The following is a 26266-nucleotide window of genomic DNA, read 5'->3' as shown; positions in this document are numbered from 1 at the left end:
GCAGCCGAGTCTTCATTAATGTGCACCGTGTCCTCTTACACGTCAGTGGGCCCGTCAGCTTACAAAAGTAAGCCGTGTCGGTATGCGTCCGCTATAGCATGGCCGGAAATGCGGGGAGTACCGGTCTCTCCGCTGAAATCGTTTGTTCGCCGACCTTCCCTCACGTTCCTGGTAATGACCGGGCCGAGAGCGGGTGTATGCGGAGCCCGGTGCGGCCTGCCCCGGAGCCGCCGGAGACCTACTTCCACAGGCAGGAGAACGAGCTGCAGGTGCTGGATGCTATCTACGGGGGAGACTTCACAGACTTGCGGCAAAACTCGCCGTGGAAGGTACATATCGCCATGTATACAGAGAGCGGGGGAGCCTGGCGCTCAGCACAGTGTTCTGTGGAGAAATTATATACTGTGTGGTATTTATGTGCGTGTATGCTTTTTAGATGGCTATATAAGTTTGTGTGTGTCTTTCCATTAGTTTTGTGACCTGTAACATCACAGGATACATATCACACAATGTTACCAAAAACAAACAATGTTACCAAACACAAACAATGTTACCAAAAACAAACGCTATTGCCAGTTGGTGAATACCTTTTCTGTTCCCTTTATGTGCACTTTGTTGCTAATTCAGCATTTTCAGGTATTTATTTTCAGGTATTTATTTTCAGGTGTTTAGGTTTAATTTACCGCCTTTTTTTCCAGGTCCAGCAGCCCCCTGAAATTCTTCTCGCCTTAAGCCCGCAAGGCAAAGAAGTTCACGTCAAAGTGGATCTTTGGGTAAAATGTCCGCAAACCTACCCTGACGTGTGAGTAATAATTCATATTCATTATTTACTGATGTCCTATTATAATTGTGTAATATAAAATATATATATATATGGCCTATACAGACCTCCATAGCCGATGCAATGTGGTGAATGTATATATATGTGGCTATTGAATCGTTTTAATGTGATTGTTACTTTCATTTCCGGATCTGCTATGTTTAACTGTCTAAAAAAATATATATTGCAAAAAATATTCTCTGGCTCAGTTGCGATATTTAGCCTTTTGTCCCCATTTAATTTTTTTTAACTTTTTTCTTGTCCATAACGTTTGAGAACGAAGATGGCGGGAACTCGCAACAGCAGCCGCATAGCTCCACGTACATGAGTTTAATAACTTCATACTCCTTACTATTATATATAACTTGTTCTTTGAGCCTACCTATGAGCTTTGCTGGATCTCCTATGCTACCAGGAGTGACTAGGGAAACTATCTTTACCTGAGAATTTTTTCTTTTCGCTTGTCACTTCCCAGTAGCGTTTTTGCCCTCCCTAATAGAGGTGTTTGTCTAAATAGGTTTTTTGTATTCTCTGAGGATAAGGGGAAGGTCCTGGGGGCTTTATTTTTACTGCATTAGCCAAATAGGCAGAGCCATCTCTTTTGCTACTGGGATCTTACACGGAAATGAGGGAGCTCATGTACAAAATTGATCACCCTGGGGTTTCTGGACACCAAAAGAACAAGAGCTTCTGATGGATTACATGAGAACTTCATCTGCGACGCTAGAGGCAATTTGTCTTTTAGATAACTGTACTGTTGTCATAATTCTCAAGAAACAAGGAGATATAAGATGCTTTCCTATACAAGATCTGAAGAGGCCTTAAGAGATCTGAGTATCCCAAAATATTGCAGTAGGCTACTTGAGTTGGTGTGTCTCCGAGAATGGGCTGTAAATCTGGAAACTCTTCAGATCCTTTTGAAGCAAGTAGGGCACATCAGTGCACATTGCACTCATGTATTTACAGATTCAACTAACATATGTACTCTAACCCAGGAGTTACCACTGCTAATATACCCGTGTTCCCCATGTTATTGCAGTCCACCTGAAATCAAACTGAAAAATGTGAAAGGTTTGTCAAATGAAAATGTGAATTCCCTGACGCTAAGTTTGGAAGAACTGGCCAAACAACTTTGTGGAGAGGTATGTATTTTTTTTACCCCCCCCCCTACAGTTAAAGTGATTGCTCTTAACACTGGCTCCTTCGTATACAATGGCAACCTCCTGGTCTCTAGGTTTTCAACACAAGAAATAGATATGTCTATTGAAACTATTCTTGTCTGAACACAGTATTTTTTTCTGCTTTTGTGTGTCTGGATAGGTGATGATATATCAACTGGCAGATCACGTACAGTGTTTCTTAACTGAAAATAACCACCCGCCTCCCAAATCTTTTCACGAAGAGATGCTGAAGAACCTTCAAATACAACAGGAAAAAATTGCTCTTGAAGAAGAGAGAAGAATGCAAGAGATAAGGAGGATGGAAGAGCAGACAGTAAGTAGGGAGATTCAACTGTAAGATTGAGAAACACATTGAACGAGAAAATGTCTGTCTGTTCTACACATTCCATGTATGCACTGTAGTCATTGAGGGACAACACTTTCTAGATATCCCAGCTTAAACACACTGCCAGCCTGATCAAATAAATCACTTGGGTTCAAAGTCATGTCATGGGAAAATCCAAAGTATTAATACCGAACCTTCTTATGGCACTTCAGGGCAACCGCATGTCTCACGTCTTTCTACAAAAGGTGGTCAACTTGCAGAATAGCCTTTAAAGATTCTCAAGCATTATAACTTGGTTTTTGATCTATGTCTCATTGGACACTTTGCCAATGTGTAGATCAAATTGCTCTTTTAAAGGTAAAGCTGTAATGTTTTTCCTCCCACACGTCAAAGCTGATCTGATGGGCTGTTTTTATATTAAATCTGCATTACTGTGCTGTTGCACAGGTTTTCTGTTCTTTGTCTGGCTTGTAGACTTTTTAACTTGTCTACCTTTTCAGAGGCGTGAGATCCTTAATGAAATCCAGAGGCGGGAAGAGGAGAAAAAAGAAGAAAAAAGAAAGCAGGAAATTGCGAAACAGGTAGTTTAGTATACACACTTCTGAATGACTACATCACAACTTTTATATCAATGCATACTCTAGAGCTTATAAGGCCGCCAGTGAAGAGCCTCCTTCAGGACTGAGGCAGCCAGAGTTCTTATTGACCAGATCTGCAGAACTGTGTGGGTAAAGTGACACCTTTGTGTGACATCAGCTAGGGACCACTATATTAGAAGGGTCCAAGTTTTGGAGGAATTTTTGGAGGCGGTTATTCATTGACAATCCCTATATGCTTTGTTATATCTCCTGTGCTACTGGGAATGACTAGGGAAACAATTATTACCGGAGAATTATTTTTTTGCCCTCCTAATAAAGATGATTTTCTACTTTCGTAGTTCTTTTGTGTTCACTGAGGGTAAAGAGGGAAGGCTTCTAGGAGTTTTATTTTTTACTGCCGGGAAGTGACAAGGAAAACACATTCTTAGTGAAGGATTTTGTTCTTCTGTTTACTCACTGCATTTTTTTGTTAAATTATAAAAAAAACATTTTGAAAGCATTCTTATATTGCAGGGGCTTTCCACACCTGCGTATAACTCTTGTCGAATTACCTTACGTTTTAGTCTTTTGTAGTACAGCGCGAAACCAGCACATGAAGAAAAATCAACGGAGCTTTGCACGAAGAAACCTTTAATTGAAGCTAGTTTGTTAATGTTTTAATGGTGATTCTCGCCTACTACTTTTTTGACAGGAAAGGCTGGAAAATGCCAATTTAGCATGCCAGGAAAACACCAACAAGGTCAATAATACAGGAGTCAGAACACCTACAACCTCAAGTGGAACTTTGGCTGATCAGGGAGGAAACTACAGAAATCGGCCAAATTCAGCAGGTCGATCAAAGTAAGTTAAACAACTTTAACTGGTTTAAAAGGACAGTGTCCATGGAATCTTGAAAGCCCAGCAATTCTTGAATTTGGGATCACTTTCTCAATTCTAGTACCCTTAGCTGTGTTTTTTTAGAACACAGCATAAAGTTAGGTCTAGAAACAAAGCTTTTTAGTGTTGTGTGGATTTAGAAGGCAGATATAATACAAGAATGTACACTACTTTTCAAAAACTTGTGGTCACTTAAACACATTTAGTCAATTAAAATAACACAAAATATATCAGAAACCCAGCGGAGACTGTTAATGTTGTAAATGAATATCTGGCACGTTGATTAAGCCATGTAAAAAATTTAGACTAACTGTTGGAAAAACTTTTAAAATGTTACAGCGACAAATGTCCTTTTCCATTAAGTTGTCCCTAAACTTTTGAAGTGTACATTTAAATGTATGTACCATGTTGTCCTAAAGCTTTAAGCAATTAGATGCTTGTGCTTCAGTACCAATTTGAGGCTTTTTTTCCCCCCCCTTAAAGACGTGATCGGCAGTATTCTGTTAGTAGCAACGATGATACAGTGTCCGCATATGAAGTCTTGACATTTGATATCGGCTGCAATGGTCAACTTGTTGTGCACCGAGGAAAGTGTCTGGGTGAGTATGCTAGCAAATAGGTGCAGGGATTCTCAAATTATTGGTGGTGTGTTCTCTGTTAACTATTTTAATCCTTGGGAAATGTTTACTGTTTGTTTTTTTTTAATTCAGACAAGGATGAACAGCTGGGTAAATCCATGTACAATGGCATGGAAGTCGCATCTGGACAATTTGTCATAATTTATGAATGGATCCTTCAGTGGCAGAAAAAGATGGGCAAGTTTCTTACTAATCAAGAGCGGGAGAAAGTTGACAAGTGCAAAAAGCAGGTGAAGTCTTTCTTTTTTCCTACCCTGTGTGTGTCCTCACTTTTTCTTTTTCAACGTGTATGCAAACTGTAGAAAATATGTATTGTAAATCAGATTATAAAAGCCAAATTGAGTCTTCATAATTAAGTCACACTAGTCTTGGTAAAGCCTCCCTTTATGCTTAGTGTTAAAATACATTTTTGAGTATGCTGCTGCAGGTATGTTTACCTGGGATGATTCATTGTTGGAAAGATTAACCCGTTAATAGTCAATAACAAAAGATTCTGTTGGAAACCCTAAATTTGTAATGAAGGAATTCTTTAATCAGGTCACTTACATTCAATTTGGAGACCCAGGGATAATTAGGTCTATGTCAAACTGAGCTCTGTAATAGATGACTCTTGTGCTTGTTGCAGCTTTCTTTCAGATTCTAATATTCATTTTTTTTTACTAAAAGGTCTTTTCTAACCTAGCTAAATACTCCCATTTTACTTGTCTTATTCAACAGATTCATGGTACAGAAACTGAATTTAATTCCCTCATAAAATTAAGCCATCCTAACATAGTGCATTACTTAGCCATGAGAATTAAGGAGAAAGAAGATTCCATTTCTGTTGGAATTGTAACAGAGCACATTAATGGATCAAGACTTTCCAGTTTCCTCGAGCAGGAGACCCCAGTTCCTGTAGATCGCCTTCGCCACTACACCTCTCAGCTCCTGTCTGTCCTGGACTACTTGCACAGTAATTCTGTTGTACACAAAGTCCTATGTGCTTCTAGCGTATTGGTGACCAGCGATGGGAGAGTAAAGTTAACAGACTACGGCCTCTCCAAGCGTCTCGCAGACATCTGCAAGGAGGATATCTTTGAACAGACCAAAGTTCGTTTCAGCGAAGATGCTCTGCCAAGCAAAACGGGGAAGAAAGGAGATATATGGAAGCTTGGGCTCATGTTACTATCACTTAGCCAAGGAAAAGTTGCTAAGGAATATCCTGTAAGAATACCCAGCGACTTACCAGCAGATTTCCAAGACTTCCTGAAAAAGTGAGCATGTTTATGGCTTGAACCGGTGTGGGTTGGTGGTACTGCAGGTGTGGTTGGATTAGGATTCCTGTTAACATCCAGGGCATATGCCATTACCATGTCATTTCTATCACTATTCCTGTATCCCATGTAGACATGCATCACATGTTTTTTTTTTTCTCATTAGATGTGTCTGCTTGGAGGACAAAGAAAGATGGAGTACCCAGCAGCTACTCGAACATGTCTTCATTAACCCTCCACCCCAGAAGCCACTTGTAAGTGAGGACAGTCCAGAAGGTAAGGGCTTCTGAGGTCAGATTTATTGTCTCGCCCCAGGGAATTCAAATGTGAAAACCCAATTAACGTAATGTATTTAGTGAGCATAACTCACTGTGATCACTCTAAACAGCTGTCCTCTTCAATAAGGATGGGAAAAAATGTTTTATTTTGTGTTAACCTAGCTGTGAAGATGTTTAGAGATCACTGTTACAGTTATTATAACCAAAACGTGAAGATCTATGAAAGTACATTAGCCATAACGATCAGCAAGCTTTCGTCTTAATCAGGAGCCTTTTCTGTAGTTGTTTCCAGACAAGGTAGTCCTCCGATTGCCCCTAGAATTTGTGTATCTGTGCCGACAAGGAAATGGACCAGGAAGAGTAATTCCCATGTACGAATTCAGTTTTTCTGTACACAGCAGATGTATTATGTCTTTCTTGTCCTTTTTTTTTCTTTTTTTCTTAATGTTTTTGATCCCCTGGAAATGCTTTTGTGATATGATCACCATGTCTTGTAGCGCAGTGGTAAAATCAGCCTGTAGTCCCTGGTAGCTTAGTCTACTACTGTGGCCCCAATCTCTGTTGTGGGGTAGTGCAGGAAATTCTACCAGTGTAAGACTTGATACTTGGATTTTTTCTTTTTTGCTCAAGCTGCCAAGAGTTGTAGTTTTTATCCAATGTGTTTCCCTGTAACACTTTTTGTATTGAAGTTTCTAGTAATAAACCGTCTTTAATCCAGTTTTCAAGTATAGCTAGCAGGAATGCATTAGGTGCAAATGAAAATCTAACAAAGGGGACTTGGTGGCTTCTTTGGTTTATTCTTAATCCTGTAATTATTGTACCATGTCCAGATTTCACAGGAGTGGACTGCACGGAGACCGTCATTCCCACCATTCCGATATCGAATTCCACATTCCACGTAGAAGCTCAGAGGCATTTTTCTAGATACTTTAATGAGTTTGAGGAACTTCAGATGCTCGGGAGGGGTGCCTTTGGGGCGGTTCTCAAGGTAATTCTTTGTTACACGTTAAGATAAATTACCAGGAAATTAGTAAATCATGTTCTAGTGTATTCATTAAATTGAATATTTCAAGGCTTTAGTTTTTCTATGAGTTGTACCAACCCCACAATGGTTCTCCTGCAATAGGTATTAGGAGGCCCTGTATAATACATAGTTAACTGGGGGAAGTTTCTTGAAAGTCCTCATGTGTTTGACATGGAGTGGGCCTCTTTTGCAGCGACTTCCAGACGATACTGCTGCGGCTTCTAAGTTCTGTGTTAAATGCACATTGTGCCAGCGACTCGTTGGTCTTTTATTTTGTGTTTTGAGTATCATAGCCAAGCATCTCCAGTAGGTCTAAAAGTGTAATCCTGTTTTGTCGCCAGGTTCAGAACAAGCTAGATGGGTGCTATTATGCAGTCAAACGGGTTCAAATTAATCCGGCTAGCAAACAGTTCAGAAGAATTAAGGGAGAAGTGACACTGCTGTCTCGGCTGAACCATGAAAACATAGTGCGATACTACAACGCATGGATTGAGAAACATGAGCATCCCTCTGCTTCTCAAAAAGCCCAGTCAAGTGGAGAAACTAAAACGCCAACAAAGACCGAGCAGCTTGTGAAGAATGAATTGGGGTTATTAGATGATCTGGAGGCCAACGCGCCTCCCCCCATTATGACAAGCTCCGTGGAGTGGAGCACATCTTGTGAGCGATCGTCCAGCGGACACTGCAAGAGCTCTGACCAGGACTCGAGTGATGACGACGATGATGAAGAGGGGGTGTTTTCACCATCATTCCTGTAAGCCTTTATGGTTTTTTTTTAGTTTGCCGGTATTGCGAGTTTGTGGAGGATCCAGTTGGAAGACTTGAAAACTGCTGTTTAGCATATCTTTGTTAAAGACTTGCGTGCTTATAAAGGAGGCTGTGCACAACTGATGCATGTGACAAATACTTTGACATGCTTAAAAATACTCGCACACTCTTGTTGCAGGCCAGCGACAGATTCCGACAGTGAGATTATCTTTGAAGACGGAAATAGCCCTGATCAGGTATATTTTCAATGGGCTATGCATGCAATTTTAAATGTCAAAGCTTTCTTGGGGTAAATAATTCTGGTAGTTTTACACTAGTCTTCCAACTAGAATTGGAATCTAATCTACATCTTCTGGATTTTTATTGGCTGCGCTTTAGATCATCGCTTCTATTTCTTATAGAAATATCCACATTTTATAATTGCATGGTCCAGTTGGCGTACTCACTGGGAATACCATCCAGATGTTATCGGTTAGACATTGTTCATTTTAACGTTACATTTTATTCAAACAGAATGAGGAATGTGTCAAGAGCAGCACGGAGGAGCAGGAGGACTTATCGGTTGAGATGACGCAGACCGTGCATTACCTTTATATCCAGGTAGTTACTAGAGAAATAACTTTATCCATGGACATCTCCAAGAATCTGTATATTTATATATAATCAAAACCACACAAGTGTCTGCGCACCCAAATGAGTGGGTAAATTATATGTGCAACGCAAAAATATGCACAAGGATATTTATATATATTTGTAGTGTCAGATTTTCTAATGAGTAACGTTTCACCTTGATGATTTTCTTACAGATGGAGTATTGTGAGAAGAGTACATTACGGGACACAATAGACCAAGGACTGTATCTGGACATGAGTAGACTTTGGAGACTGTTTCGGGAGATTTTGGATGGACTAGCTTATATTCATGAGCAGGTAGTTTGCGAGGGTTTTTGATCTATGCTAATTTTGTTTTGCTAGAAGACACTCCGATAAAACAAGTCTAAAGCACGTTTATGTGGTTTTCAGGCAGCTGTTTCATAATCTTGTGTGTTTTTTTTGTTTGTTTGTTTGTTTTAACCAACAGGGAATGATCCACAGAGATTTAAAGCCTGTCAATATCTTCTTAGATTCCGAAGATCATGTGAAAATTGGGGATTTTGGCCTGGCCACAGACCACCCAGCCAGTGCAGTAAGTGCTCTTAAATTATGTGTGGGCACACTTTTATAATTTTGTTGTCTTTCCCACTGCGCTTATGCCACTCAGCTCTGCACCGGGTATGATGTGGTGTCAGTCACTGCACAGCCTGGCAGACCAGTTGGGCTTGCCAATAATTGTTCACAAAGGGTCAGTCTGACCTAGACTGGGGGGGTTCAGGAAAATAATTTTTGTTGCGAATGTTGAATATTGTATGAATATGAAGGGAAGTGGTGGTAGGATATCGCAATTACACTATGCTTGCCAGGCTTCTGTATATATTACACCCATTGAGGTGCTCTTTCAACATGTGGCCACTCTTCTGGGTTTGGGAACTTGGCCTACAAACAAATTCTGTTGGCTGGGGCTCGTTATCTGGTGCAGCCCTGCCCCTTTGTATACATGCAGGTCTTTGCATTGTGAGTGGCAACTTTCCTTTGACGCTCTTACTGCCTGCTGCCTTGGGGGGGGCCCTTTCTTTCCGCCTGCCCTGCCGCCTTCGGGGGGCCCCCCTTTCTTGCCGCCTTGGGGGGGCCCCCCTTTCTTGCCGCCTTGGGGGGGCCCCCCTTTCTTGCCGCCTGGGGGGCCCGCCTTTCTTGCTGCCTTCGGGGGGCCCCCTTTCTTGCCGCCTTGGGGGGGGCCCTTTCTTGCCTGTCTGTCCCTACCAGTTATTTGTAAACTTGTACACAGTTATTTGTAAAGAATCGTGGCGTACAGAGTCCATCAGATGCCCTACTTCTAGGCTCCTCCCTGATTTCCTTGCCCGGCTCGTGATAATGGGTATAGAGAGGAGACATTCATTGAGACATTGGAGGAGCATGAATGTGGTGGTAATGGCAGTGGATTGATTTTATGGCGTTGAGGAATATGATGGGGCATGACTGTGGTGGTTGGGTGATAATTTGTGGATGGAATGAATTAGGAAGTTGGGGATGTGATGGTCAGTGGCACCTCTAAACTAACACATCCATGCATACACACTTACAACATACACATGCAATTAGAAACATACTAACCACTCTAACATCAAATACTTGTGTATACGTGTACGTACATCCCTTGAAACACCTTATACTTAAATACATTGTCGGCCTCTCTCCTACATTCTTTAGAGCTTTTTTTTATTTTTCAGCTTGAGTTTATTTGCAATGTTTATTGACCGTGATAGTAATTCCTATGTTTTTAAAAAAACAAAACTGTTTTCAGTAATTTATTTCAATAAACTTGAAAATGATGAATTTCACATTCATTTTTTTGCATTGTATAAACTAGACTGGTGCTCTCTGTTGGTCTCAACCAGTTACCTGATGTCATGGGCGACAGTGATATTAAGAACTGTGTTTTCATGTGTATCTCATTTCAGACTAATGTGTTTTTTAAATATTTGTTGTATATGTACCGCTGAGCACATGTGGAGGACCTCTTGTTCACCTGATCACTTTACCTATTGCAGGCGCATGCTCCGTTCCTAATAATCCTCTCTACGTTTCTCAAAGCCTCATTTATTAAACGCCTCTTTCCATAACCCTAAATGTTTTGCAGCTTCTGATACCATAATATCCTCACGTTCACGTACATACAGTCACTCTAACGCCATACACTTACGCATAAATGCATGTACAATGTCTGCAGTGTGTGTCTGTGTGGGTTTACTGAAAGAGACACATTACAGCCAAATTACTATAGTAAAGCGAGGGAAGATTGGAACCATTAAGCCCATCTAGTCTGCGTGAAATTTTGAGTGTATCGACTATATGCTAATATGTAAAAATAACAAAATTAGTAACTTTCTCATTTACAACAACTAAAGATTAGTACAAGTAGTGTATTGCTATTTCAATATTGATGTTTTGTTTTGTTTAAAATTTGCAATGTTAACGTTGTATCACTGGTCCTGAACCCCCTACATATTTTTCAGAAGTAGACCACATGGGTGTTTTTATTCAGCCGTTTTACCACCAATCTATGGCAAAGTTTACCCAATGTTAACATCATCCACCCACCCACCCACATTGTAATTAAGGTAAAAATGTACTAAGACTTTACAGATACCTATAATGCAACCAACATTTCTAGACTTCAATAATGCCATCCGTACCTGGGTTTGTCAGATTATTGGGGGCTAAAATGCCAAATTCGGGACATGCTTATATCATGTTTTCAGTTAAGACTTTTGACTTTTAGTGAGTTAATAAGAAACTATAATGTGAGTGTGTTCAGTAACATCTCCTGAGTAGAGTGATAGATGCAACACCACCCTCGTTGATCACTTTCTAAATGCACTTTCCAGTGGCAGGCCTCCACCCTATTCCGACATGGTATATTTCATTAGTTCTACTGGGCTCGTTCATACATTCTAAGTTTATTAAACCCCATACTGTGCCAGGGATGTCCCTGATTGTTAAGGAGTTAAATGCCCAAAACCTACCATACAAAATTGCAACCTAGTACGTTTTCACTGGACTGAGTGGTGGGGAAGTCTTAAGGGTCAAGTGACACAAAGTCAGGCGTTCATGGATTGTTGTCATAGAAGCTGCAGGTTCATATTGGAATTAATAACTAATTTGTCATTTGGTCATCCTTTGATAACATGAGAAGAGCAAGATCAGGGGAGGAAATGGAAGTATGCAATGGAGCAGGCACAACGAAGTATTAAAGGGTAGGATTAATAGGAAGGATCACAAACCATAACTACATGAGAACAATCTAAAGACTCAAAGCAGGACACCAGTGTCTTCAAAGGATTACAAATTGCAGTTTCGCCTCTTACTGTTACTTTCCAACAAAACTGTAAATGCAAACATCTACCGAAGGTATTCATCACCTTTTTGTATTATTATTGATTCCCCCCTGTGAAACGATTACATTAACAAATGAATCACATTCCAAAGAAGCCCCCCAACACCCCCCCACTCATCCTCTCCCCCCCAACACCACACACACTCATACTCTACACCCCCCCACAACGATTCTCCATGTACGTCATCGTGTGGGTTACTGTGCACACACATTATTGCGTCAAGCAGATGCGCACACATTCCGAAACCTTTTCCGCAACCAGTGTTATCGGTCACTGCGTGCGAGGACACACGGCTTACCGCAACCTTCAAGTGTTAACCGCAACCGGCTATGCGTATGCAGGTGAGGCTGTAGATGCGTACGTAAGCGTCCGATGTTAGAGTGCCACAGAGCCACTTTAACACCATCCACTGGCACACACAAGCAGAGCCACACTGCGTACTTACATGTAGAAGAGGAGTCGAGGAGTCGAACCAGCGATCCATTGTATGTCAGGCAGGCAACTATACCTTCACGCCACCGAGCAGCCAGTCTTGCTCTCTTGCCGTGGAAATGTGATTCCTTCTTTCTCCCGACTCGCAAATAATACTAATTTGTGGCCATTTTAAAACTGGATTTGAACCAGCGATCCATAGTGTGGCAGGGAGGCTACCTTACCTTTATGCCACCAGTCACTCAGGTGTCTGCGCCTCACCATGGATATGTGAGGCTGCTCCTGACGTGCAAATAATACTCATATGTACCCACTCTAAAACATTACATACAGGAGTCACAACAAGTTATTTTATGCATTGTTGGTTGTGCACATAACCTTTACACCACAGGACAGCCAGACTTCTGGGTCTCGCCCTGGATATATGAGGCCTGCTCCTGACTCACAAGTAAAACTTTATGTACAGCCATACCGGAGCCACGGGTTTTTGAACAACTAACTTCATGTACTGTATAAGAGACACCTAACCAGGCAGTAGGATGTGCACCTTGCCATGGAAAAACGAGGGGCTGGTACTCAATTATTCCAGGGCAATAACTTATAACATTATTGGATATATTCTTATGTTATTGTACATATGTATGTGCTACAATGGAGACGAACTAGCATGCAAAAATGTGCAATATGGAACCCTTTCACTGCTCTCGTTTTCAGTTGTGAGCCAAATTAGTTAAAAATGAAGACAGAGCTTTAAAGGTTTTTTTTTGCTTTTCTGCTTACGCAGGGAGAAGAGGATCAAGTCCGAAGCGACCTGGCTAAAACGGATCCCGAGGGTAAATAATACATTTATTATAAACGTATGAATTTATAATGACAGTCATGAGGATTTATAATCATTAAGTGTTCCTAAACCTTTTTGCCCTCTCTGTTTTCGTAAGAGTTGGCGCGCAGTAGCTTATCGCAATTCCAATTTGCATTCTTGCGACAGTCAACGCTCGTATCCGCTGTGTGTTAAAGGGATTTTCGCCGCATTAATTATCCGCACGTTTTATATGTACGTATATATTATTATACACAGGCAAACTCACTGGAATGGTCGGCACCGCCTTGTACGTTAGTCCAGAAGTTCAAGGGAACACCAAAGCGTCGTACAACCAGGTAAACCCACAACGGCGAAGCCAGCTAGCCCATTAAAACATTGCGTTAAAAGTCCGTAAAGACGTGTCTGCGTTAGATTAGTGATTTTATTTATGTCTTGATGATGACCGTGTTTGATTTCGCCTCAGCTTTATTAATAACGCTAATTGTAATGTGTTTAGAAAGTGGATCTCTTCAGCCTGGGTATCATATTGTTCGAGATGTCCTACAGGCCGATGGACACAAGCTCCGAAAGGATTTCCGTCTTGAGCAAGCTACGGCAGGTACGGTCATGTGTGGGTAAGAAGTAGAAACAGCTTGATGCTTGAACGTCCTTGTTTCCTTACCGCATAAGCGGATTCGGGAACTTGAGCAGTAATCCATACAAAATATTGTATGCTGCTACCCACTGAGGAAGGCTTTTATCCGTTAGAAGGAGCTTCCTTATGGCATCTCGTATCACGAGAGCGGGGCTAGGCGTATGGAGTGTGTGTGTGTGTGCGCGTGCGAGTCTTTACGGAAAATGCCAGTAAAATATATTATTATTTCCGCAGCCCTCGATTGCCTTCCCGGACGATTTTGACCCATTGGAATATGAGAAGCAGGTAAAGTGTTTCTTGTGGATCCGCTGGCAGGTAGCGAGCGATACCTTTCCGTCGGCTGCGTGTTATGTATCAAAGGCGGAACGGCGCGGAGAATGTTTGCAATGCTATGTATGGTGCATCGCAGTGTGTAGATAGCACATTGTACAGAAATAAACTGTGTTGCCATACAAACTAAAAAGTGTCTGTGTAGCGGTAACAGCGTACCTGCGTCGATTTATAGAAATACCTTTGCTCGGTCAATAAAAACAGTGTCCTGATGAGACGTGTATTGTTTTGCTTCCTTGCAGAGGAAGGTAATTACCTGGCTTCTGAACCACGACCCTGCATCTCGCCCCACCGCCATGGAGCTGTTGAGATGCGACCTCTTACCCCCACCACAGCTGGAAGAATCCGAGCTCCACGAGGTTTTACATCACACTTTGGCCAATATAGACGGAAAAGCTTATCGCACCATGATGAGCCAGATTCTCGCCCAACGCATTTCTCCGGCCATGGACTATACGTACGATAGCGATATATACAAGGTAAAAAGTGTGTCGCGAGGATGTGTCAATTCCGCTTTGCATCCTATAGTTTATTTAATATTGTCTCTCGCTAAGTAGATGGGTAACCTTGTAAATAAAAATAACGCGTGTAATGTTTGCACTTAGAACATCAGATGTTGGAGCGCAGTAAAGTGTTAGTGAGCAAGCGTTCCATAAACATCGTAGCTTGGTGACTAAATAAAATGCACAAGGTTTACCTGACTAAACCTGTACAAAAAATACAGAGCTGCAGCACAGCGCTTCTGGCAAGGTCCAGTTACAAAACATAGCATACATTTATGTTTATCCCCTCATTGAGTTAAAACACATTTTATACATTTTTTATACATGTTTCAACCGTTTTTTAATTTGCTGTATAGCGATATATCATGTTCAGGGTCTGCAGCTTGCTAGAACCGCTGTTTTATCGACATCCAATCTTCTCTTCTCCACACTCCAGGGTAGCTTCTCGGCCCGTTCGGCTAGGATCCACCACCACGTTTGTGAGACCGTCTGCAAAGTGTTTAAAAGACATGGTGAGTTGAAGAAAAAAAATACATAGTCCCTCTTGCTGTAGGCTTCGTTATATTTCTATAGTGTATGAACATTAATGATAGAAGCGATCTGTGCGGCTCTGTCATCAGAACTGCCAGTTTTTTTTTATGTCTAATTAACATAAGTCATTATGGATATATATATATATATACCTCTGAACACTCTACACCTTTTTACTTGATACCATACACTTTGGAAGGGGGCACAGATCCCACCGGTACTTCGCGACCTTCCATGTCTGAAATGATTATTGTCGTGTTTCTTTCGTTCTTTGGGCAGGAGCTCTGAAGCTGCACACGCCGTTGCTCATGCCGAGGAGCAGAGGCACGTACGACAGCAGCGAGTCCGCGTGCTTTATGGATCACAGCGGCATGCTGGTGACGCTTCCATACAACCTCCGGGTACGTGCCGGCTTCTCACCTGTTACAAATCAAAGCGGTATTTGCTTTAGTAACGCTCTAGTAACTGCCCTCGGCAGTCTCCAGTAATAAGCAGGTAGACCAAATGCGAGGTTTAAAATGATGTCAATGAGTAAATAGGGCCACGGCTGCTCATCACTACTTGGGCATGGTTACTATGGAAACAGAGCAGCCGCTGTTTGATCAGCTCTATGATCAGAGCGTCGTCCTAAATCAGAAGAATGGTTAGATGTAATTATCTTAAGGGTTCGCTGAGACCGTCCTTCCAAGAGTACCGTGCCTGACCTCCGCTCAGGCATCCATGATGTTACGCGAATGTCTTACGTAGAAACAACCATTAGGGCCATTCACTCTCAAACCTTACCTTATATTCGGGATGAGTTTCTGTCTGTCTCTCGCTGTATTAACCTGTGCCGTATGGGTATTTATCTCTGGTCCTCCATGGCCACTGTGCTCCATGGCCACTGTCCTCCATGCAGGGTGCCAAGAGGGCAATCATCTGCCTTTGGGTCTTGCAGCAGTACACTACTGGGAAGGCTGTTCCATAGGGGACCTACAAAACACAGAGACATACCAAACAAGCAATATACATAATTTCTGCGTCAGGGCGCGTATTTCCTGATTTCTAAGGGCAGCCATCTTTAACACATTTGTAGAATATTCCTCCACATGCTGGTCACGTATAAAACCAAAGTAGCAGACTAATGACGTGGTCTAATTCCAATTTAAAATAAATGATGTTCTAGAACGGTCCCTGATTGGTTTGTTAAAAAAAAATGGAAGCTGATGATACTTCAGACTTATAACCTTTTTTCCCCTCTATAGATTCCATTTGCACGATTTGTCGCCAGAAATAATGTTACAAACCTCAAAAGGTAATTATGAATTAAGGTATTATACATACCTTTGGATTTTTACGTGAAGCTCGGTCTACGTGAAGCTGCTCGTTTTTCCTTCCTATTAAATTGAGATCAATTACTTTTACTTTAGCTACGTGTGCCGGATGTATGTAACACACGGGTTTATGTATGTAACACACGGGTTTATGTATGTAACACATGGATTTTCTGTTTTAGATACTGTATCGAGCGTGTGTTTAGGCCACGCAAGTTGAACCGATGCCACCCGAAGGAGCTCATAGAGTGTGCTTTTGACATCATCACCTCTTTGAACAGCTACTTGCCCATTGCTGAAACCATATACACCATCTATGAGATCATCCAGGAATTCCCCGCTTTACAGGTAGGTGCCGATGACACCATTATCTATCTCTGTGTTGTGCGACAGCTGATTGGTGGAGGTACGCGCTGACATCACCAGCTATACAAAGTACGGTGTGCATCAGTAACATAGACATTGATGGCAGCAAAGACCCGTTTTTTGTAGCGTAGGGAGTCAGACCTTTAATATTTATGAGACTTCCACGGGCCCAGTCACTTCCTATTTCACTGTGATTTCGCTGATCAGGAGCGCCAAGAGATTAGCACACGAGACCGACACTCGGGAAAGGACTCTAGCATCGTTTCCCAAGTCGCTGTACCTTTAAGGATAGAGTCTTGTACCTGGAACTCATATTTAGGGCTGGATTTGCGTTCCAAGGGTGCAGAAACAACCGGCACTCCACTTTCTGTAACAAAAATGAAGAAAATTAGTGACGTTTGACATGCTCGCTGTAAATGGAAAACTTCTGTGTGTTTTTTGTTTCTAGGAAAGGAATTACAGTATATACGTAAACCACACATCTTTATTGAAAGCCATACTTCTTCACTGTGGCGTGCCAGAGGATAAACTTATTCAGGTGTATAATATACTCTACGACGCCATGGTAAGCGCAAATTAAATAAAAAATGCCATCCATTATCCGCAGGAAGAGTGAGGAGGTCTTTAACCTGAAATGCTTAGTATGTGAGACCCGAATACATAGACTATTTACCTCTATAGGGGGGAACAAAGTGAATTAATTTTTATTATTATTATATCACCCCATGTTTTTCCATGAAAATGTATTTGCAGATTGAGAAGTTGACAAAAAGAGAAGTTGAAGCCAAATTTTGCAATCTCTCTCTTTCCGAGAACAACGTAAGTCATGGATAGTTATTTTGAATGCGAGATACAAGGGGTAGGATTGTCAGCCTGACGGCCCGTTCCCTGTTCGTGTTTTGATTATATATTGATTAAAGTTTCAGCTGCATCGTCTTTACAAGTTCATCGAACAGAAAGGAGAGCTTCAGGACTTGGAGCCAGCAATGTCCACCCTGACGAAACAGAAATCGGGAGTTGGCATGTTGGCCAAACAAGGCTTAAAAGACCTGGAAGAAGTTATCGGCTTGGTGAAGAGGCTTGGGATAAAGCTGCAGGTGAGAGTTTAAGCAGCGCTTATGTTATACGCGTAATAAGCGCGTAACACAGGCGGGCATTGGATACGCTGCTTAAAGGACAGTGGGTTTAATGTTATATATGGTGAGTTTTCACAGCTCACCTCTAGCCGCTCTGCATGGACATCTTCCTTACCCAACCCTTTCTCTATGTCCTCTCCTTCTCAGTCTGGCCTCAAGTGTCATCGACATTTCAGGTCATATCTTATATATGCCGTACCTTTCACCTCTAGGTGGTTGTGAACTTTGGGCTTGTGTATAAGATGCAGCAGCACAGCGGGATCGTGTTTCAGTTCGTAGCGTACATTAAGCGCCGGCAGAGGATCGTCCCGGAGATTCTTGCAGCTGGTGGCAGATACGACCATCTGGTGAGTACGCAATGTAATAATAGAGCTTTTCCTCCGTCTGTGAACAAGTAACCCTGTATTATCCACTTGAATAATAGTGATGAGACTGCGTGTGGGTTTATCGGTTTACAAACGCAGGCGCATCTTTGTAATCCGTGAAGCCCAGCGGCAGTTCACATCCCACCAAGTTATATTTTAGTGACGTGGCAGAGCCGATCTCTGGGGCCAACAAATTAAGCCATAATACTGTCCCTTTATGGGAGTCCAGAAAGTTTTCTGGGTATGAGGCCATCACAGGGTTCTAGCACTTGAAAAACACCAATAATACGTATAGAAATAGCAAAAGACCTGCTTGTGTGTGTTAAATTGTGTAAATAAAATATATATTTTTTTGCAGAAAAGTCTTTTTGTACTCTGTTACTGAATATTGTGTTGGGCTCGATCCCACCACTGTTTGTATGTTTTGTAGATTTCACAGTTTAGAGGACCTCAGTCTGGATCCATCGCTCTTCCCTACGCTGTGGGTGTCAGCATAGCCATAGACAAAATATCTGCAGCGCTTTCCGGCGCGGAAGAAAACGTAAGCAATAACGTCTGCTGTAAGACTGTTTCTACATCCGAGTCGTTCCTAATAAAACGCAGATACCTGGGAACTTTAAAGATTTCTTCCAGAGGTTGACCATGTCCAATCCCCAGTATTTTAAGGGTTAATATATACACAAACCACACAGTCAACTTAGTTAAGGTGTAGGAAAAACTTAACTACGAATTATGAGTTTGATAGCCATGAAAGTCTTTTGTGGCCTTAAATGCTGCTACATTACATGGAAAGTATAACAATAAAAGCGCTGTCTAGAAGTATTTTAGAAATATAGTAAAGTATTCTGTCTTGTGTGTTTCCTGAGCAGGGAAGAATGCGCAGTAATACTCCCCCAGATAAATACCCCACGCACCCTTCACTTTATTGTGTTTTCTCCCCCCAGGTAAGCAGCTGTGACGTGCTAGTGGTAAGCGCTGGGCAGATGTCTGTGAACAGAGCTCTTACCATAATCCAGAAGTTGTGGACAGCAGGGATCACCGCTGAGATCATGTACGACTGGTCGGAGGTATGTGCAGACGTCACGCACAGCAGCTCCCCAGAATCTCCTAGGAAAGAGCAGATGGAACGTTTGTTGCCGGCTTCTGAGCGTTACACACATTTGTGCGGGCATGTGTGAGGCACTGTCGGCAATTGTGCGGGCATGTGTGAGGCACTGTCTGCGATTGTGCGAGCGCCTGATGCACTGTCTGCGATTGTGCGGGCGCCTGATGCACGGTCTGCGATTGTGCGGGCGCCTGATGCACGGTCTGCGATTGTGCGGGCGCCTGATGCACGGTCTGCGATTGTGCGGGCGCCTGATGCACTGTCTGCGATTGTGCGGGCGCCTGATGCACTGTCTGCGATTGTGCGGGCACCTGATGCACTGTCTGCGATTGTGCGGGCGCCTGATGCACTGTCTGCGATTGTGCGGGCGCCTGATGCACTGTCTGCGATTGTGCGGGCGCCTGATGCACTGTCTGCGATTGTGCGGGCGCCTGATGCACTGTCTGCGATTGTGCGGGCGCCTGATGCACTGTCTGCGATTGTGCGGGCGCCTGATGCACTGTCTGCGATTGTGCGGGCGCCTGATGCACTGTCTGCGATTGTGCGGGCGCCTGATGCACTGTCTGCGATTGTGCGAGCGCCTGATGCACTGTCTGCGATTGTGCGGGCGCCTGATGCACTGTCTGCGATTGTGCGGGCACCTGATGCACTGTCTGCGATTATGCAGGCGCCTGATGCACTGTCTGCGATTATGCGGGCGCCTGATGCACTGTCGGCGATTGTGCGGGCGCCTGATGCACTGTCTGCGATTGTGCGGGCTCCTGATGCACTGTCTGCGATTGTGCGGGCTCCTGATGCACTGTCTGCGATTGTGCGGGCGCCTGATGCACTGTCTGCGATTGTGCGGGCGCCTGATGCACTGTCTGCGATTGTGCGGGCGCCTGATGCACTGTCTGCGATTGTGCGAGCCCATGATGCACTGTCTGCGATTGTGCGGGCGCCTGATGCACTGTCTGCGATTGTGCGAGCGCCTGATGCACTGTCGGCGATTGTGCGGGCACCTGATGCACTGTCTGCGATTATGCAGGCGCCTGATGCACTGTCTGCGATTATGCGGGCGCCTGATGCACTGTCGGCGATTGTGCGGGCGCCTGATGCACTGTCTGCGATTGTGCGGGCTCCTGATGCACTGTCTGCGATTGTGCGGGCTCCTGATGCACTGTCGGCGATTGTGCGGGCGCCTGATGCACTGTCTGCGATTGTGCGGGCGCCTGATGCACTGTCTGCGATTGTGCGGGCGCCTGATGCACTGTCTGCGATTGTGCGAGCCCATGATGCACTGTCTGCGATTGTGCGGGCGCCTGATACACTGTCTGCGATTGTGCGAGCGCCTGATGCACTGTCGGCGATTGTGCGGGCGCCTGATGCACTGTCTGCGATTATGCAGGCGTCTGATGCACTGTCTGCGATTGTATCTGTGTTACCGAGTCAAGTGAAGGCATTTCCACGCTGCACGCTTTTACTGCACAAACCCTATTAAGTTGCAGCTCTCTGGTTAAAGTGCCAGACTTTGTGTTTTGCGGCGCCGGCCTGTGCCGTAGCACGCGGTACTTTGTATGGTATGGGGAGATACATTCACACGGCACAACCTCGCTACTAACCTGTTGGCTTTCTGTTTAGTCACAGGATGAATTACAGGAATATTGCAGACTGTACGGAATCACATGCGCCGCTATTATCTCAGACAAAGAAGGAAGCCATGTCAAGGTAAAGCTCTAAAGAGACAGCAGCTCCTCGAATAGCTCAGTACCCGTTCTTCTATAGAATGACTGATACCCCAAGGAGCTCACCTGCTGGCACCAGCAGGGGGCATACAGTATTATTATTAAGTAAAAAGCTATACATTTGCTGTACAAGGCGTATAGTTAAGGGGTTTCATCCGATATAAATGGGGCAGTACTCACCTTTGGGATGAGGGAAACACGGCAGCTATTCCTTCCGTAAGCATGTTGGTAACACTGGTGCACTCCTTCAGTTTGGGCGATGCAGAATACACGCGTGTTCTTGCTGTCGACCATTATTAGTTACACCGGTAATTGAGAACGAGACCCGGAGAGTCATTTGTTGTTTTTTTTTGTCAAACAGCTGAAAACCTTTGAGAAGGAACGGCAGAGCGAGAAGAGAATCCTAGAGTCGGAGCTCATAGATCACCTCGTGCAGAAACTTCGGCTCAGGGGCTTTGAAGAAAGAAGTAGCAGGTAATCGTCTTAATGAAATACATCGCCAGCATTACACACAGTCCTTTAATGACAGATAGAGAAATAACGGGTTTATTACCTGCCGCTGTCATGTGGCGGATTTAGATCTTTTATATATAGCAAGGGCAAATCCTGTAGGATATGACAGATTGGGGTTAAAAATAATACAACATATTTGTAGAGGGCCCTGCTTCCAGCATAAATAAACCTGTCCCATAACCATCAATATATTCCCTCCTTGTCTCTGTTTAGAGAAGTATCGGAGAGTCTGTCGGCACAAAACGTGAAAGGATCCTTTTCCATCTCCCAGAGTAAGTAAGGAGTGTCCTGTTTGTAGAGTTTTGCCTTGCGTTCTAGAACACCGAGGTACGCGGGATGTTATATATCTTTACGTTTCTTTATGCAGCTTTAGTCACGTGGTTTCTTTAAACCCAGGAATTCTATTTTCTCATTATTTAGTACGGTGCAGCAAGATACGATGGATAGGTTTATATAAAGGCAGCAGATTAAAGCAGATAAGTCACTTTCCCCAGAACCTTCATTTATGAGTTCTACACAGTAAATAAACCTCCATCGTGGCGTTTAAATATTAAAATAAGCAATATATATATATTATGAAAACCCACCTTATATGCGTAGCAGGGGAACAGCCATCTTCACTCCGTCTTCTCAGGAACCCCCTATTGTAAAGGTGCGCGTTGCAGCCGTTGTTAGGGTCCACCGACAGACGGACCGACAGCACACGTTTGTAGTCCCTAGTTTGTAGACTAGTTCAACAGTATCTGCGTGAGGTGTGACCCTTTATACTGGTCGAAGCCAGCTTATATTCATTAAAGCCATAAGCGTTTCTTGCAAATATATATATATATATATTTTGGTTCCATAACACGACCATGCCAGCCCCCCCAACACAAGTAAAACACGTAGAACTCGGAACACAGGGAACCGTGTTTGTAACGTGGAACCCATAACAATGTTACTAAAGAACCGACAGCTACTATAAGACTTAATCATCGGACTGCTTCAAGGCATGTGCCACGTCACAAACCACAAAACCTTCCGCTGTTTAATATCATCTTCTCCCAGAGTAGATCAAGATCGTTCGGCTAATAAATCGAAGTCGTTCTGTCCTGTACTCGGGCATCGCACCCACCAGAATCATGAGCCCCCCATCTTATCTTTTGCCACCTACTCTGAGATCTAGTCTCTAAATGCCAAAGCTTTAACGATGTGAACTCGCTCAATAAACTCCGCTGGCATTTCATGGCAACAACTTTCAACAAGCTATGACGACGACTTACTATAGATAATACTCAGATCATCATCCTTCTTATACAGCGCCAACAATTTACACAGAGCTTCCAGCAGTCCATACAAAGAGTCTGACAAAACTGACCGACTCAGACCCCCCCATACGCTAGGGTAAAGCGGTCCGGGCTCGCAGGCTTACAATCTGTTTGTATAGATTCTATCATTCCTTCGTTGTCGATTGCGATAATTCAAAGGACGGAATGTTCCGCCTAACGCGATGGAGAGCCATATTTCTCTGCATGGAGGAGATTAACCAGAACATTCTCTTCACGGCAGGCCAGTTTGAGCAGCACAGCGCGACCATAATCCCCAACGTCAGCGTCATTTCACCGGAAAGGCTGTCTTCGAGCGCGAGACGCCGCTTTGAAACTCAGGTAACCGTTCTGATCTGAATTCACACAGCGATGGTCTCTTTCTGCGGACGATGAATGCATCTTTCTGTTAATACCCCGACAAGTGAACTGGGCAGCCGTGCCGAGGACAGTAGACACCGTAGTTACTGCTACGTCTAACAAATTCTATTGTCAAGAGATTCTGGCGGTGAGAATTGGTAACAGTAACCTCACCAAGACAGTCCAATCCGGGCACGCGATGCGTTAACAACCACCACTAACACTCACCCCTACCAATACGCAGAAAACGCAAGACGGGGTTAATACAATCACTTTCTGCCATAACCGATTCCTTCAAAGGGAACCTAAGAATTGGATAGTTTACTTAGAGGGGAACCAGTGAGTGCGTGTGTGAGTGTGAGTGTAATGCGTGTGTGATGTCCTTTTGCAGGTACTTTCCAAACTCCAAGCCTTTATCGCGCACTTCCAGCAGCGAAACACTGAAATTGAAATCCTGGCGGTAAGTATCGTCTTTGATGCTGTGGAACGGATTCCACTTTTGGAATTTTGTGCCCTCGTTGGCACGGTGTGTATCTGGGTTGTGTTTAGACGGGAGATATTATTGGAAGAAGGACAGGGTGGTAAAGAGAAGCCGCGCTTCGCCCGTCGGATTCACAGCCCACTCCCTAAACTGTATTTTGGGGATTCTGTGCTCCGTCTCCCCTTTCGCGCTCCATTAGACAGACTTACAGCAGGTTTTAAGGAGAACGTTCAGCGCATCAGATCGTTGTACACAGTTTGCTTCCGATGGTCCAAGCATAGACGTGGTCTTTAGTTAAAGTTGATGCCTCCGCTGATATATGTAAAGTCACTGGGAATGGTTGCATCTGAAGCAGAGACCTCTGAGGTCCCAGAAGCTCATGCCACTTTACATCTTTCTGTGTCGGCCAAATAAAAGGAATCAACTAAAGACACTCTCACAGAAAAACAACATACTACGTGTCCAGCGTCTGTTGATGTTGCTGGACTACTATTCCCATCATACTGATCAAGCTTTCATCTGATACGTTCACATTTATCTATACGTTCCATTTCTAACGTTCTCTAGGTGGATCTGTCAAGAGAAACCATCCAGAATTTGTTAGCGCTGGAGGTGAGTAACACCGGCTTTGTCCCAATAAACGCTTGTAGTCTAAGCAGCGTGATGAGGGGACGACGTAGCTAGTTACAGATCAAGATATAGCTGCCCTGTCGTCACCATGATCGGTTTTTTTTTTGGCAACAATCCAACCAGCAGTATTATCCCAAAGGTTGCTTTGCCACTTTTATAGACAACAGCAATAAACGGTGACGTATTAAGCCGCTCAGTAAGATCCCGAGATAGAACATGCGCTGATAATAAGAATGGACCTAGGGGTCTCACTGCAATAACGGAGGCACGTCTCCCAGAACGATCACGAGCAATAACTGGGGGTTCTTCTACGTTCCGATACGTTCCGCACTAACTATACGCTCCGTGTTCTCTGTCTGCAGTTCGGAGATGAACAAACTTTCAACGCTTCAGTAAAGCAACTCATGTCCCGGCTGCCAAAACAAAGATACCTAAAACTGGTCTTCGATGAAATTTATACCATCAAAATAGAAAAGAGGTAAGAGCCGCTGCCTATGACATCATGATTACACATTCTAGCGTAATAAGTATTAGGATTACATGGGTTTGTGTAGAAAAGTGTTCGTGAAGCACTCGATGGGTCCTTCCCCATACCTCTTTCTCCACATTATTTTCTTTATCACCAATCTTGGGACACTTGTTGAAGCCACTTAATGGTTATTAATTACTTTTTACTATACTGCACTTTTCAAAGAAAAGCACATTTTGTCTATTAAAATAGACAACGGCCCTTTATCACTCTCATCACTCCAGCGTTCCAATGGCCCTTTTTCACTCCCATCACTCCTGTGTTCTGACGGCCCTTTATCACTCCTGCTTTCTAACGGCCCTTTATCGCTACCATCACTCCGGTGTTCCCATGGTCCTTAATCACTCTTATTACTCCTGTGTTACAATGGCCCTTTACCCCTCCCATCACTCCTGTGTTCCAACGGCCCTTTATCACTCCCATCACTCCTGTGTTCCAACGGCCCTTTATCACTCCCATCACTCCTGCGTTCAAATGGCACGTTGTGTTTACTGATCCAATTTTAAGTTTAAAAAGCTAATAGTTTGTTAGAAAATCCCTTTGCAATTATGTAACAGCCAGAAATGTCCTTCCATGAAAATAGTGCCGGTGACCCCAAACTTTTGAAGGTAGTGTAGAACAAGAACTTACATTTTCCCTGAACAGCCTACAACTACCTGAAGCAGGCGTCTGGTGTCTAACGCCCCGCGTGATTCTCTCTCTGTGCAGAGTGCCCGTGCTGGTGTTATACAGCTACAGAGACGATTACTACAAGATTCTGGTGTAGTTGGGATCTCCCGGAGGAAGGCGCGTCGGGGACACGCTACCGCTGAACTACGGACACGGACGATCTCGGTGGGAGACATTTTTGTTTTTATTTGTCGTTACTGAAGTGCAGCACTAGGCTCTGCGGCTTTCTGTAACCATCGGATCAGCGATACAATCAAATATAATTTCTGTATACATTCCTACACGGGATAAAGGAAAGAGCCGACGCGGGCAACCTCCGCACACACCGCTGCCTGAGTGTTAAACCGTCACTAGCCGCCCGTGCAAACTCCCGCAGCTTCAGGGGTATCTTAAATCTATTTGTCATGATTTACAAATAAGTGAGACTTTTGTCCCGATCGTTCATTTTTTCTTAAGCCGCACGGCTTCCTATAGAGGGAAGAAGAGAATCATGTGGAAAGTATTTGCGATGGCTGCTGGCATCCATGCACAGATAAGGCGGATTGTGATTCCTTTTTGCTGCGTATAAAATATAATTAACCTTAAAGCGGAGTTTTTGTGAGGTTGGTGGCTCCACTTTAATTGTCCGTGTGGATTCTGATGAAATATGTCTGTTTTAGGATATATGGTAAATAAAGGCTTTTTTTTTTTGGACAACTGTTCTATCGTATGTATGTTCTCACCTCCAGTGGCGTCGCTACAGGGGGGCAATTGCCCCCCCACCGA

General features: G+C 43.6%; 1 protein-coding gene and 1 long non-coding RNA gene across 2 annotated transcripts; one reads left to right on the top strand and one right to left on the bottom strand.

Moving 5' to 3' along the window:
- Nucleotides 1-26197, top strand: EIF2AK4 (eukaryotic translation initiation factor 2 alpha kinase 4). The gene is made up of 39 exons (XM_053475417.1): nt 1-329; nt 699-802; nt 1860-1962; nt 2141-2314; nt 2827-2907; nt 3617-3765; nt 4285-4400; nt 4512-4669; nt 5157-5692; nt 5859-5968; nt 6801-6958; nt 7336-7748; nt 7941-7998; nt 8276-8362; nt 8569-8691; nt 8843-8947; nt 12970-13018; nt 13264-13343; nt 13505-13606; nt 13877-13927; nt 14215-14451; nt 14912-14987; nt 15286-15407; nt 16251-16300; nt 16502-16667; nt 17134-17250; nt 17439-17504; nt 17606-17782; nt 18034-18168; nt 18617-18727; nt 19131-19253; nt 20912-20998; nt 21377-21489; nt 21742-21800; nt 23077-23174; nt 23584-23652; nt 24241-24285; nt 24666-24781; nt 25541-26197. Exons 1-39 carry the CDS (start codon nt 99-101, stop codon nt 25596-25598), a joined length of 5013 nt encoding a protein of 1670 aa, XP_053331392.1. The 5' UTR covers nt 1-98; the 3' UTR covers nt 25599-26197.
- LOC128505125 (uncharacterized) lies at nt 16988-19275 on the bottom strand. Its single transcript, XR_008355539.1, has 3 exons — nt 19193-19275; nt 18021-18145; nt 16988-17052 (listed from the first exon to the last, which is right to left on the bottom strand). It is a non-coding gene; the product is annotated as an uncharacterized LOC128505125 (long non-coding RNA).
- Nucleotides 26198-26266: the final 69 nt, after the last annotated feature.

This window comes from Spea bombifrons, chromosome 9, assembly GCF_027358695.1.
Source record: "Spea bombifrons isolate aSpeBom1 chromosome 9, aSpeBom1.2.pri, whole genome shotgun sequence".
Lineage (NCBI taxonomy): Eukaryota > Metazoa > Chordata > Amphibia > Anura > Pelobatidae > Spea > Spea bombifrons.
Note: the sequence above shows the minus strand (reverse complement) of the source record. Positions and strands in the feature narration are given on the sequence as shown.

What these genes read in the sequence shown, in the direction of transcription:
- EIF2AK4 (XM_053475417.1), top strand. Translation starts at nt 99, where the DNA reads ATGGCCGGAAATGCGGGGAGTACCGGTCTCTCCGCTGAAATCGTTTGT. An exon ending in TTCCAAGACTTCCTGAAAAA is followed by an intron (nt 5,693 to 5,858) that starts GTGAGCATGTTT and finishes TTTTCTCATTAG; the next exon opens with ATGTGTCTGCTTGGAGGACA. An exon ending in TCTCTCTTTCCGAGAACAAC is followed by an intron (nt 17,505 to 17,605) that starts GTAAGTCATGGA and finishes TATTGATTAAAG; the next exon opens with TTTCAGCTGCATCGTCTTTA.